Source organism: Chinchilla lanigera, unplaced genomic scaffold (assembly GCF_000276665.1).
Source record: "Chinchilla lanigera isolate Chin_1 unplaced genomic scaffold, ChiLan1.0 scaffold00019, whole genome shotgun sequence".
Taxonomy (NCBI): Eukaryota; Metazoa; Chordata; class Mammalia; order Rodentia; family Chinchillidae; genus Chinchilla; species Chinchilla lanigera.
Genome location: NW_004955420.1, coordinates 3103820 through 3117652, shown reverse-complemented (window position 1 = coordinate 3117652; position 13833 = coordinate 3103820). Strand labels below are relative to the sequence as shown.

At 35.5% G+C, this 13833-nt stretch overlaps 1 protein-coding gene across 1 annotated transcript in view; it reads left to right on the top strand.

The window, feature by feature from the left end:
- Positions 1-13833, top strand: part of Spata16 (spermatogenesis associated 16) — a 223398-nt gene that overhangs the window by 16525 nt on the left and 193040 nt on the right. Inside the window, exon 2 of the mRNA XM_005383016.2 lies at positions 7368-7994. Within this exon, the coding sequence (XP_005383073.1) occupies positions 7386-7994 (609 nt within the window). The 5' untranslated portion in view covers positions 7368-7385. The remainder of the gene's footprint in view (positions 1-7367; positions 7995-13833) is intronic.

Sequence of the window (13833 nt, the reverse complement as noted above, 5' to 3'; positions counted from 1 at the left end):
AGAAAGAAAGAAAGAAAGAAAGAAAGAAAGAAAGAAAGAAAGAAAGAAAGAAAGAAAGAAAGAAAGAAAGAAAGAAAAGAAAGATTGATTCAGGATGTCACAATTCCTAGAGAAACTTCCTATAGCTAAACTAATTTGTAAAAAGTACCTCATATTTAGGTGACTTCAAGCAAGCCCAAAGTGTAAATTCTAAAGTGGTGCAGCAACAAGAGATAATTTGGAACTCCTCATTAATTATACAATAAGATGAGATGTAACTATCTAGTTGTCCAGTCAACAAGTATTTAGTACATATCTAATCTGTGTCAAGCACAATCAATATATAACAGTAAAGTAGACATACAAGGTACAGCACCTTGCTGAGTTTATATTCTGGTGGATAAAGTATAAATAAGTAAATACTACTGTGATAAGTAGTGTGTAGATATTAAAATAGATGTCTGACTAGGAATTGATTGCTACAGTTCATCAGAGAAGGCTTTTTCAGAGAATGGATATTTAAACTATGATCTGACTAACACAGAACACATACACACACACATACACGCAAAGAGAAACATTCCAGCCCTAAAAGTGCAGTGGCTCTGAGGTGTATATCAATGTTTTTAGTTGAACAGAATGAAAGCTAAGTGGCTAGAACATAGCGGATAGGGTGAAGGCGAGTGATGAATTCTCAGAGGGAGCAGAAGGATGAGGTTATATTCTGTTCTGCTATTGGAGTAGCCATGGAAAGGTTTTAAGCAAGAATGAGGTGGACCTTGATTTTCATTTAAAAGGATGATTTTGGATGCTATGTGAGGAAGCAACTGGAATAATTTAGGCAGGAAATCATGGGGTCTCACCCAAGAGGAGGGCATCAGGCATGGACACGGATCATGACAGATGTTTGAAAGAAAGAGTCAATAGGACCATGTGACGGATTACAGGGTGGTTGCTGAGTGAAAGGGAGCAATCAAGGATAACCTGGAATGATCTGTCCTGAGTGACTACATATATGTGTCTGGTATGGACTGGGATGCAGAAGACGTGGAGAGGGAAAATTGGAGTGGATGAGAATTAAGAACTGTTTTAGAATTACTAATTTTGACATGCATATTAAACATGCAAAGTAAAGATGTCATATACACTTTTGAATTTTAGGAGCATGTAAGAACTAGAATTGTAGCAGTACAATTAAGAGCCTGTGATATTTGAAGCCATAGCACTGGCTAAGATTCCTAAGGAGAGAATCAGGTTGAACAGAAGATAAAGAGCCAACCTCATAGACGTGTAATAGGAGTAAAGTAACGAGAAGATTGAGAGAGCATGGTAACCCAGGAATAAGAACAACATGTTTCACTAATGAGAGCCAACTGCCAGGGCTACTGTCAAGACTTCTAGCAGATACAACTTAACTACTGTTAGGCTTGGAAATATGAAATTCGTTGGTGCCCTGTAAACGAATGACCATAATGAAATGGTTAGGCCTCAAGAGGAGTGAATGCTCAAGAGTATGAGAAGGAAAAGTAGAGACAGAATGTGAAAACTACTTTTAAACTTTTTGCAATGGAGAGGACCCATGACGTAGGATAGCAGCAAGCAGGACGTGGAGTCAAGAGAGATTTTTGTTTGCTTTTCTTAAAGAGAAGAGTTGCTGGAACAGCATGTGCATCAACAAGGCTAACCCACTAGCAAGAGGAAGGATTATATAGAAAGGCGACAATTGCAAGGGCAAAGTCATTGAGAGGAGAAAGGAATAGAACCCAGGCAGGGATTTAGCTTTGAGAGACAGAGGCCCCTTCAAGGAGCTGTTCATAGAATTACCAAACCTCTTCTCTCCCAAAGTGGCACTGCATAAATTATCCCATTCGAGTCCTTCATGAATCACATATCCCATCATTCCCAATTTCTGGAGCAGGAAAATAATGTTTGGAGAACCTGGGTAATTGCTCTTACAATGTACAGTCAATAAATAATAAACCTGAAGTTCAAACCTTTCTTGAAACTGCAAAATGAATGCTCTTTCCATTACATAATACTATGATAAAGCAGCCCCTGTAATGTTCTCTCTGACATAATGTGACAAATGTTCACAGTGTACTGGGTACAAAGAAGTACAATTGCTTTAATGTCATTACTCCCATTTGGTGATTTAGTGATCAGCAAATGGTTTGACAACTTCAAGTTTGAAGTCCCTGGAACCCATTCATGTGGAAGTTTTATGTCCATATCATTTTTTTCTGAATCTAATGACTGCTAGACTACAGCAGGCCCATAATTTGCAAGTAAAGATCTTTAAAAACACTTAAAAGCTACTAGGCCTCTCTCAACAAATTAGTCTTATATGTTCAATTTAGACATAAATAGAGAATCTCACCTGGTATAATAGCAGTTCAGTTAAATACTTTATTATAAAATGTTTAGAAAACAGTTTTTACATGAGAGTACAAATTGCAGTCAACTGGGGAAGTAAAGAAGGGGAGTCTATTATTTTATGGTCCAAACATCATGGAATGTGACTCAGATATGTGCTCAAGTCTTAGGTGTGATAATTTCCCTTGGTGATCTTTTTCAAGTTACTGAGCTCTTCATTCATGCATTAGTAAAATAAAGCAAATCATAGTTATGCAAAAGAATTGTGGGAAGCAAACGGGTTAATCCAGGGAGGTAACTTTATAAACTGCAAGTCCCTGTTACTGTTATTTTGTATATAGTACCCTATGGGTTTTTAAACAAATTTCTTAACAAGCACTGTGAGTCAGATTTACCTTTCCCATTTTATAATGGCACATCATTTCTTATGGGTACTTGGCTAAAAGAAAGGAGACATCGCTTGCATAAGAATTCTTATTCTATCTTTTTTAAAAGCCCTTCCTAAATATCTTGAAACTGCACCAGTCCTGTGTTCCTATAGAAGCCTGCCCATTACTAGTACCACCATGCAGTAGTGTACACCACTTTAGCCACGCAATCACTCTGACAGCACATGTTCACGAGGGCAGGCTCTGAAGGAACTATACATCAACATCGAAAATGCAGCATGAATACCCTTCCACCTCTCCAGCAGTTCACAGTCTAGTAAAACAGCATCTGCAGTGTGTGAAGTTATTTATCTATGCATCACCCTTGCCCATCCTCCACCGTCACACCCCAACAGGGAGCATTATCATGCCAAGACCCAGTCTTGCTCATCTTTAATTTCTCTCCTATTACCTTGTGCAAGATCTTGCTCTCACTTGAGGTGCTCAATAAATGTTTATTAGATTGAAGAAAGATTTTTAATGTGTTTTTAAAAATATAAAGGTGTGCTGGTAGACTAACAAGGAAGGTGTTTTTCCTCATAATGTGTCTCTGGTTACATTTAACTGCAAGTTAAAATTAGATTTTTTTAAGAAAGAAAACCATAGCAACTGTGATGCTGAATGTTTCAGAGAGCATATTTTTAAGAATTTTCTTTCCCTGAATTGCCCATGTTTGAACTGCCTGTTTCAAGTGAAAATCTAATAAATAATTTGTGTTACTAATAGCCATGTAAACCACCGATTGAGACTCAGAAACAGCAGAAACTCCCACACAGAACAGAAAGCTTGATGAAGTGCTTGAAGAAAAAAAAAAATGTGTTGAAAATCCACTGAATAAGTTTAAAAATGGTTACCTGCTGGAAATGACTGAACACGAACCTCTCTTTCTTTCTTGTATCTGTATTTATTATAAAACGTTGGAGATTGTTTTAATGTTTCATATCAATATTTGCTGGAGATTTTTTAAGGCCTGTCTCTGGGAGGCAATCAATTCTACAGTGGCCTCTTCTAAATGAAAGAATGGTATTTTGGGGGAACATTATCATCAAATACTTCTTTGGCAAACATAATGATTGTCTAATAGTGTGCTCTAAAAGTATTTTCATTGAAGTTATGGTTAAAGTCTAACTCAGTGCCTTAGGAACATGAACAATATCATATTAATCAACTTGACTAAAAAGAGTGAAGAGGTTGGTAGTTTAAATCTAGTTAGTACATGATTCACTTGAACTATCAGAGGAGAAAATGCACTTTACCCAGGATCATATTTAAAACAAAACAACAAAAATCCAGCAAAACCTCTCAGAAAAAGCTTTTCAACACTTTGGTCATACCTTTAGAAGAAAATCCAACTTAGTTTCTTTTAAAATGTTTAGTCTTTGACTAACAGCATTCATACTGATCAACATCTATTGAATGCTTGCTCTATGCAAAACATTGAGCTAATATTTAGAAAAGTAAAGCACATTTCTTCTTTGAAGGAGCTTATTGGTAAAAAGTCACCTGGGCATAACTGTAAAGTGAAAAGTGGTATAGATCTTGTCAGTATTCTGAGGAGGTAGAGATGGATAACTTCCTTTTAGGTTTGAACAGGTAGAATGAGATAGAAAGAGGACGATGGGAAACTCTTAGTAGATATGCTGAATATGAGCATGTTTGGGAATTAACACAAAGTTCAGTTTAACTTTGAGCTACTTTACAGGAGTGCTAAGCAAGGGAAACACACATTGGGCTAGCTGATAAAAGGCCTTAAATTCTAGATTATTTAAATGAAGTTTTATAATTTTTGCAAAAGCTATGAGCAACCAGTTGCACAACTCTTCATCACATGCATTATTTTTTGATAACGAACATGCATTAAACCTAAAGTTAAAGCCATCTAATTTGCAACTAGCACTGTGAAATATTTCTGGATTTTGGCCATGCTTTTTCAAACTGTCCATTTAGGACACTTGTAGACTTTCTGATAGGTATTCTTGATTTATGAAGGGAGTGATTAAATTATTATTTTGGATTAACTTTGTGTAATTGAACTTTCAGGTGTCTAAAAGCTAAACTTTTGCATATATATCTCGTTCCTCCAAATGCTCTATTTATGTTATATTTATTTTCTTTCCTTCTGTTACTCTTCCTTGTATGAATTTGCATGGAAGATCAAAATGAAGACATGGTTTCAGGAGTAATGCAGAAGTACTGTACTTAGAAGCCTGCTTCTTAAAATAGAAACCCTTCCTTCTTGCATGGAGAGGAAGCCACAAGAGGGGGACAGCGGAGAGGAGATTTGGAGTGGGTAGAGTTGGAAGACAAAATGGGCAGAGGAAGGAAAAAAGGAAGAGAAAGAGAGAGAACAGTTATTTTCTAAAGGAAATAATTACAAAAATAACTTCATACATTTATACATTAGAGACATGAAATAAATGCAACAGAGACAGGTAATGCTGCTGCAGATACTAAAAATGTTACTAACAGCCAATTACAGGTATTCTGATACCTTTTAACCTCTAGTGTTTGAAACAGAATTTAGATAACTGGGAAATACCTTGAAATTTTTGGAACCAGACACCCACCAACACTGACTGTTCCTATTTTCTAAATCTGTTATGAGAATGAACATAAATCAGAGCTCTTCAAAACCAGGTATTTTGAGCTTTCAACAAATTTCAAAAGCTGCTTTTCTGCTCCTGAAGGAAATTTATTAGAATAGATGAATATTCAGATGTCTGTCCACCAGAAATCTAAACTGAAGAACTAAGGCTAATGTTTACCCAATCCAAATCATACATGCAAAGAGCATATACAAGACAAGAGTGATGGACAAAACGTTTTGCCTCTTGCCTCTCCGGTTAGTCATATTAGTGGTCCAAAATGCATACTGGATGCCAACAATGATCCCAAGAGGGGAAAAGGAGACAGGCCCTTGCTCAAAGTAAAATTGTATTGGTGGAACCTATGATTCACACCTACGTTGATGAGCACAACAGACTGAAAAAGTTCATTTTTTTGTTATCACACCATAGTAATATAACTCCAATATTTTTTATAAATAACTGGGGAAATAGTCATTCAATTATATAACTTTGGCAAATTAATATCTAGGTAGCTATTGTTGGAATTATTAGACTGTGATGTTCGTATTGACTCTCACAGTAGTTTCCTTGATATGTTCACATATCATATGAGAACATATACGAATGATAGTCAGGAGGGAGAAGTGCTTGAAAGTTTAGGGCACTAACCTTTGAAGGGAGGTTGGAAAAGTTTGATTTCTCCCTCTCCTTTACTTTCTTTAGAGATCTATTGGGTTATAGTTCAATGTGTTTGAACTATTTTCCACAAACTTATCTATTTCAAGTAAAGAAATGAAGATAATCAACAACAACAACAAAAGAATAAGATGTAAGAAGTTACTCCAGTTATCCTTGCAAATAAGATGAAACAAAAATGTTAGCTTTTATCTTACTGTTCTCTTATTATTATACTTTGCCATTCTTTCTTGATATTCTCTGATTTCTTTGTGTTCTGATATAACTCTATTCTCATCTGTCCTGAAGAACAACATGCTATAGGGGAACTACCCCAAGCTAGGGACTGAGAGCAGTACCAAGCAGCAAATTGTAATCTGAGAGAGTTGCTTTTGCAAATCACCAGCAGGGTGACCTTGGTTAACCAACTCAACTTCTCAGTCCCTTAGTTTCTTTGCAAAATGTGGACCTTATTTCTTTTATTCCAAATTGTTTGCAGCATAGTATATGAAACATGTGGAACTCTCTCTAAAAGAAAAGAAACAACTATGCTAAATAACCGCTAGATCTCAGCATATTTTATGTTTTGAAACAGATCTACAAATCAAGTAAACATGTAGAAACCTTTGAATCAAGAGGCATATATTTGGAGGATTAGTACTTTAGGAAAATGTCTCATCTTCATATAACTCATGGTATTGATAATAATTGTTACAAAAACTTGAGGTGACTGTGTATCTCCATATTACTGAGAGGATGAAGGTCATGTTCTTTGGCTTGGAAGTCTATTCTGAAAAACAGTTGTCTTTAAAGCTATTTAAACTTTAGGTTTTCATTATTAATGAAAGAAACAAATTGAGGAAACATTGTGCTCACATTTCTGGAAGCTTTTGAGAAAGCAGCTGTGATTTCTTTAGCCTTCCAAGTCTATTATGCAGGTTAGCAGTGTAGTTTATAATGAGTTCTAGACCACCTGCCTTTCTGAGGAAATTAATACAGAGATGGACTTGGAGAGGTTGTTTTTGTCCTCCATGGCTATGTACATGATTTTCCTGTTCAGTGACTTTGGGTGTATCATAAAAATGTTCATTCAATGTTCTGCAGCTGTATTTTTAAAACAATGTCTAGATATATTTTGAACAAGTTTTTATTTAGGTGAGTTTGGGGATTAAAACGTATACTGCCCCAATAAAACAGTCAGTAGTTCACATAAATGAAGTTTTATTTCAAGGTGATAAATAGCCATCATGAGTAAAACAATATTTCAAATGAAATTGACTATAGAATAAACCATTAGAATTTCAAAATATTGTTTTAATCATTTGCCTTCTTCTCCTCTCTACAGGAGTTTTAAGTGAAGTCAATGGAGTCAGGAAGCAATAAGAATTTGGAGAATACAGTGAAGAGAGTCTGTCATGACCAGCTTGTGCCAAAGATGAAAACAAGCAAGAAAATGTCCACCTCAGCAAATTCACCTACCAGCCTGGAAATGCCACCAGAGAGTAAGAAAAACTCTGTAGATAATCAAGTAGAAATCACAGCTGAAAGGATAAAAATGGCAAAGAGCATCAAAGAAAAACATAATGATTTAGAGAAAGTGGCCTTTAAACGGAAGGCAGAAAGTGAAGAAAAACCAGCTGTAAAGAAAGAGGCAAAGATAATGGAACCTGACAATCAGTTAATCACCATGCCTCTGCCCCATGTCCTTTTAAAGACCATAATGGACGTGGAAATGAAGTTGGTCTACATTGATGAAGAGGATGTAAGGTATGAGTTTGTGGAGTCCTTCACGCCCACTGGGACTCAGCCAACCTGCCCAGTTACTGAAATAGTGGACCCTTTGAGTGGCCTTAATTTCAGCTCTCTGCCTCAGATTGACAAATGGCTTCAGGTAGCCTTAAAGGATGCCAGCTCTTGCTATAGACAAAAGAAATATGCTGTGGCAGCTGGACAGTTCAGAACAGCACTTGAGGTATGGGATTAAAGAAAATATAGATTGATGACAAGAAGCTATGAAATGGAAAGTTGCAATTAAATTGAATGGTTCTGATCACACCATAATGAACGGTGATCATAGGGGGAAAATATTTAATATCAAAATTAACATACACAAAACACGTAAGATATCCCTGCAAATTGATACCCTTGTGTACACTTGACATTCAGAAAGAACCCTGAAAGTATACCTCTGCTTTTTCTCTGTTAATAAACCTAATAGTGAATAGTAACACACATAAAAATGCAGTTGGTTTTGTAATTTGATTGTACACCTATGCATAAAGCCATGAAGTTATAATACAATGTTGTTAACTAAACCAGAGATGCTCTAGAAATAAGTAGTTGATGAGTATATGAAATGTTAGCTTTTAGTATGTCACCTACCTTTTAGTATGTCACCTACATGAGTGAAAAACCATCCTCACATTTTTAGCAAGGGCTGATCCTTTATACATGATATTCATTAAAATAAAATAACACCATTTTACTTTATTGAAAAACTTCACCTTCCATTCTAGTGAGTCTTATGAACAACTATTTTTTTATCTACAAGCAGTTTATCGACAGTATTTATAACAATAGCCTATGAACTAAAATAAGCTTAAGAATCAGGCCTAGTACACAAAATAAGTCATGACAAAAAAGCGTTCCATCCTCTGACTCACTGAACCTATATAGAAGAAGGAAGATGTGTAACTAGAAGACCCAATAGCGGGCAATATTGGTAACCGTGTATTTCACTAATTACAAAAACACAGTTCACCTCCATCGGAGATATAAAGAAAAAATGAGTTAAGGCATGGTTGCTCTCCTCTATCAGTGTGATGAGGACCCAAGCCGGGTAAACACTTAAATAAAGATGACATAAAAGAGTGATTGATTCACTGTGGGAAGCTATGGGAGGGCAGGAGTCAAGGTGAGGTGCTACAGGAGAGTCTTAGGAAGCATTTTTTCCTGGTTATTTTCAGGTTAAAATGACTAAATCTATGACGAATTGTCAATGGGAAATACCAGATAATGCTGCCCCTACACATTTGAAAAGAAACCAAGCACAAAAAAGATACCTGAATAATACGAAGTGATGAGGTGACATACAAATAGACACATCTATAAATATTCTGTTCTCCTAAAATGCCATCTACACACATACAAGAAATGTAATTCACTAAGTAAACTTCTAAATGTTGGAATAAGTGCCGAGAAATCTGGGCTACCAGCCTCTGAGAAATCCCTCTACTCTTCTAGGAGTTAGAGTCCAGCAGCCTCTGGACAAAGAAATGATGCTAAGAAGAGACAGCATGGTGATGCCCACACATTCATACATTCCTGCCAGGGCCATTTTTAGCTGATTCTTTTGGCCAATAGAAGAGAGCTATAAGCATAATTTGAAAGACAGAAAAGTCATCATTTTGGCATTGAGAAAAGCAAAAAAAAAAAAAAAAAAAAAAAAAAGAAATGACATTACAAAATCTCCAAATTAATGTTAGATATAAGCAAAAGATAATTGCATTAATTGAAAGAAAATTTCCAGTTTTCATAAAACTCAGGGATCTCTCTCTGTCTCTCTCTCTCTGTCTCTCTGTCTCTCTCTCTGTCTCTCTCTCTGTCTCTCTGTCTCTCTCTCTCTCTCTCTCTCTCTCCCCCCCCCTCTTGTGTACCTCACTCTCCCCTCTCTTTCTCCCTGGATTTTTAGGAAAGTGCTGGATGCTGACAGTAATTACTGGTAATTAACAAACGTAATTATTTTGAGACCAAAAGTTAGCTTAGACATCTGGCCTGGTTTTTGCCTAATTATCTTGGGAGTTAACTTTGAAATCTTACCTAGAATGTCTCTTAATAAACCAAAACAACTGGGAACAGAAAAGAATTGTAGCTCCTTTAACTCTTCTCATTCTGAATTTAATACTTTTTTGATGTTCTTGGACCCATTATTTGATGTGTTTACCCCTTTTCCTTAGGTCCTAAAACAGCTTTAAGTAAGGATGGATGAGAGAAAGGCATAATGATAATGAGATTATCTAAAATATAGATGCACCCATAAATATTTAGGTGTATACAAATTAGTGTTAGATTGAGCTGCAAATAACAGACAGAAAATCCAAAATGTAAGTGCCTGAAATAATCTAGAATTTATGTCCCTCTCACACAGATGTAGGTAGTCAAAGGCTGGTACAGTACTGTAATCAGGGTCCCAGATTACATTTTATTTCTTAAAGAATTACTGTGACCTCAGGTCTCAAGATTGCTGCTCCTGATAAAGTTATACCATCCTAGCCAAAAGGGAAAAAGGAAGGAAAGAGACACATTGTCAAGGCATACTTCATAGAAGTTGCACCTGCCATTTGCATTTCTTGCCATTGACAGGAATTAGCTATGTGGCCACGTGTATCTGTAAGGGAGGCTAAGAAAGATGGCTTCCAGACAGCCCTAACACTCAGAGGTTCTACTACTAAGGAGAGAGAGGGTGGATATTGAAGGACATCTCTCTCATGGAGTCCTTAACATCTGGGAGGTGTTGTGAAGTATACAAAATGCTTGCGAAATGCAAGGGACACAGTCAGTTGTAAGAGGATAAAGAAGGCTAGATGGGGTTAAGGTAAGACCAGAAAAATTAAATAGGAAAGTAGGAACCAAGGAAAAGCCTTGGAGATATGTAAATATTTATTAATTGACATGATAGAGCCTGGGATATAGCTCAGCGGCACAAATGCCTGTCTGGCAAGTGCAAGGTCCTGAGTTCATTTCCTGAGTACCAAAAAAAAAAAAGATATGATAATTGCTAATGCATCTAATAAACCCTTTTCGTGTATTAGTTTCTTACTGCTCTTGACAAAATGTTCAAGGGCTTCTTGTTTTCAAAAGTCACTAGCTAGATAGGTAAATTTATAATAACATTTTGTAACAATTAAGGTAAAATGGTATGCAGTGATTCAGAAGACAGTTAACCTCCACGAATCAGTCAGTGTTCGTCTTTCAAAATTTCAGGAAATAGCTGGAATTTCTTTAAAATGTGCTACATGAAATATCTCTTTTACTGTGTAAAGTTGATATTTATATTAGTCCTTAGATCTATAATCAATAGATCAATTATTCTCGTTTTACCTAATTAGTCATTATTTCTTCCTGTGTTTGTATTCATATTAGAAGTCAAATCCTTGAGACAAAAGGTGTAAATTGAAGATAAAAATATAAATTCACATAATTTTATGCCTAAATGCTATTTCTTTGCAAGTTTTTAAAGATGGCTGCACAAAATACTCACTATAAAAATAGTAGGAGATCTATAAGGAAAAATATAAGATTAGGCTCATATTTGCATATTAGACAATACACACTACTATTCAATAAATTGTTTAGCTGTCCATAAAAAGTAAGAAGACATTAATTAATAAATATTCTAGCTACACTTTAACAAGTAGAAAAATAATAATTGTTAAAACTTCTAAGAAAATTTAAAGGGCCAGCAGTGCAATCATCAGATGTTTCTTGTTACTTGTAGGAAAATAAATTATCAAAGATTCTTCTAAGTTTGTGCCATAAAACCTAAGCCAGTACCATTATTTCAACTATATTCATGAGAGTTTAGTAATTAAAATCCTCTATTTTTTAATTAAAATTGGTCTATACACACCCTTCAAAACTCACAGCTTCAAATAGTTCTATTCAAGCAGCCAAAGAAAACAGAACAAGGCTTAGCCCTTACCAACTGGAGCTTTCAATTCTTATTTCATTATACAGGAATGAATTCCTTAAGGTACTAATCTTTTTAATATCTTGGTGCTGTAGTCATTGTTCTGTAAAGTTAGAGTAATAATTCACACTATATACCTTTTTCTATGTGTCAGGTATTACATTTTCCATTCTTAGAATATTTATATTCATTATTTGCTTTTATTGTCACAACACACCTACAATTATTATTTTGTTACTAATAAGAAAGCTAAAGGCTAGACAGGTCACATAACTTACTCAAGGGCTCATATCTAGAAGTACAAGAGCCTGGATCTGAACCCAGGTGATCTAGTGTCATAAGTATCAGCCTAACCTCTATGACTTGGTTGAAAATACAGCAATCCAGGCCGTTCCTGGTCTGCAGAATTAGAATTTACATTTTAACAGATCCTAGATGGTCTTTGTATACACTGCAATTTGAAAATCTGTCTGCTCTGTGGTATTCCTACACTGAACAAATGGAATGCTGTATTTTGGATCTTGAATATCTCCTAAAGGCCGGTGTGTAAAAGATTTGGTCCCTTGGGTGGTGCTTTTGAGAGATGCTAGAGGACTTGAGAGGAGAAGTCTAGGGGGAGGTCTTTAGGACATTGGGCCATGCTTTGAAGAGGATTGCAGGATCCTCACTCATTTGTCTTTCTCTTTTGTTCATTGGTTCATGGTGTAAAAAAAAAGTTGTTCCACCCCGCACTCCCATCTTAACACGGTCTGTATCCACAGGCCCATAACAGTGGGACCAGTCAGTCATGGTTTAGAACCTCCAAAATTGAGAGCCAAAACAAACATTTTCTCTTCATAAGTTCTCAGATACTGTGTAATAGTGACAAAATGGTGATTAACATACTTACCCTCCAATTAACACTTTATAATTTGACCTCTAATACTCTTCTATGACCAGCACTGATTTCATAGGAATGAAATTCCTTTAAAATAGTCTTTTCAATACAGTGCTTCAGAATTTTTGGATTTCAAGGATGCAACTAGAGACCATACTCATAATGGAAATAAGTCAGACCCACATGTGTAAACATCATATTGTCTCCCTAGTGTAAGAACCTGAAAGAATAAACAAAACCCAAAATGTACAATAGATATTATGAAAGGGAAAGAAATTGCTCAAAGGAAGCAACAACTGGGATAAGGGAAAGAAGAAAAAGAAAGAAAGAAAGAAGGCAAAAAATATATATGGATAGCTGGGATAACTGTATTGCTAATGTCTGGTGGTCTATTGAAAGGAACAGTTAATGCTTAAATTTTTTTATATTTTGACCAATTTTGCATGCTTATATCTGGTAATCTGAGCAACTGATTTGAAGACAACAATATGTAATAGAACAACCACTGGTTAATTCCTACCATCTTGTCTAGTGAAACTCTGTATCATCTCTAATGTTTCTTTGATAATTATTTTTTTCATTCTCTTTAGTGGTTTGAACAATCTTCCATTCTTATATCTGGTAATCTGAGCAACTTTGTTGAAGATAACAGGATTAATATAACAACCACTATTAATTTCTATCATTGTTTTGAAACCCTGTATCATTTTTAATGTCCTTGCTTTGTTTTGTTTATGTCTGTGATGTTGGTATTTTGCTATTGTTCTTTTTTCACTACTCTCTTTAAAATAAAAACAAAACAAAAAAACTGCTAGGTTGAAAAACGTGAATTGGGAAGTGGGTTGCATTTATATTGTGCAAAAACCTTATAAAAATTACTATCTGCGATCATTATTTCATAAAATATGGAGAAGTTTAACACCAAAAAGTAGAAAAAAAGAAAAGGTTATACTTTCATAATAAAGGATGTTTTTAAAACAGATTACATTTTAATTTTATAGAAAGCTTACTAAGCTATCTTTAATTTTTATTTCCCCTTGAATCACTGAAGCACAGATCTGAGAACTAGGTTTTTAGAAACCTTGTTCTAGAACACATTCCCTTTATGGTAAACATTAGGTATCCAGGACTATTGAACCCGCACCAGGACCTTCTTATAAGATTACTTCCAGTGTAATGGAATTTGGTATGAGGCAGGCCCATTTTGGAGCCCATTCAAGGGGGTTTATTTAATGAAGTAGCAAA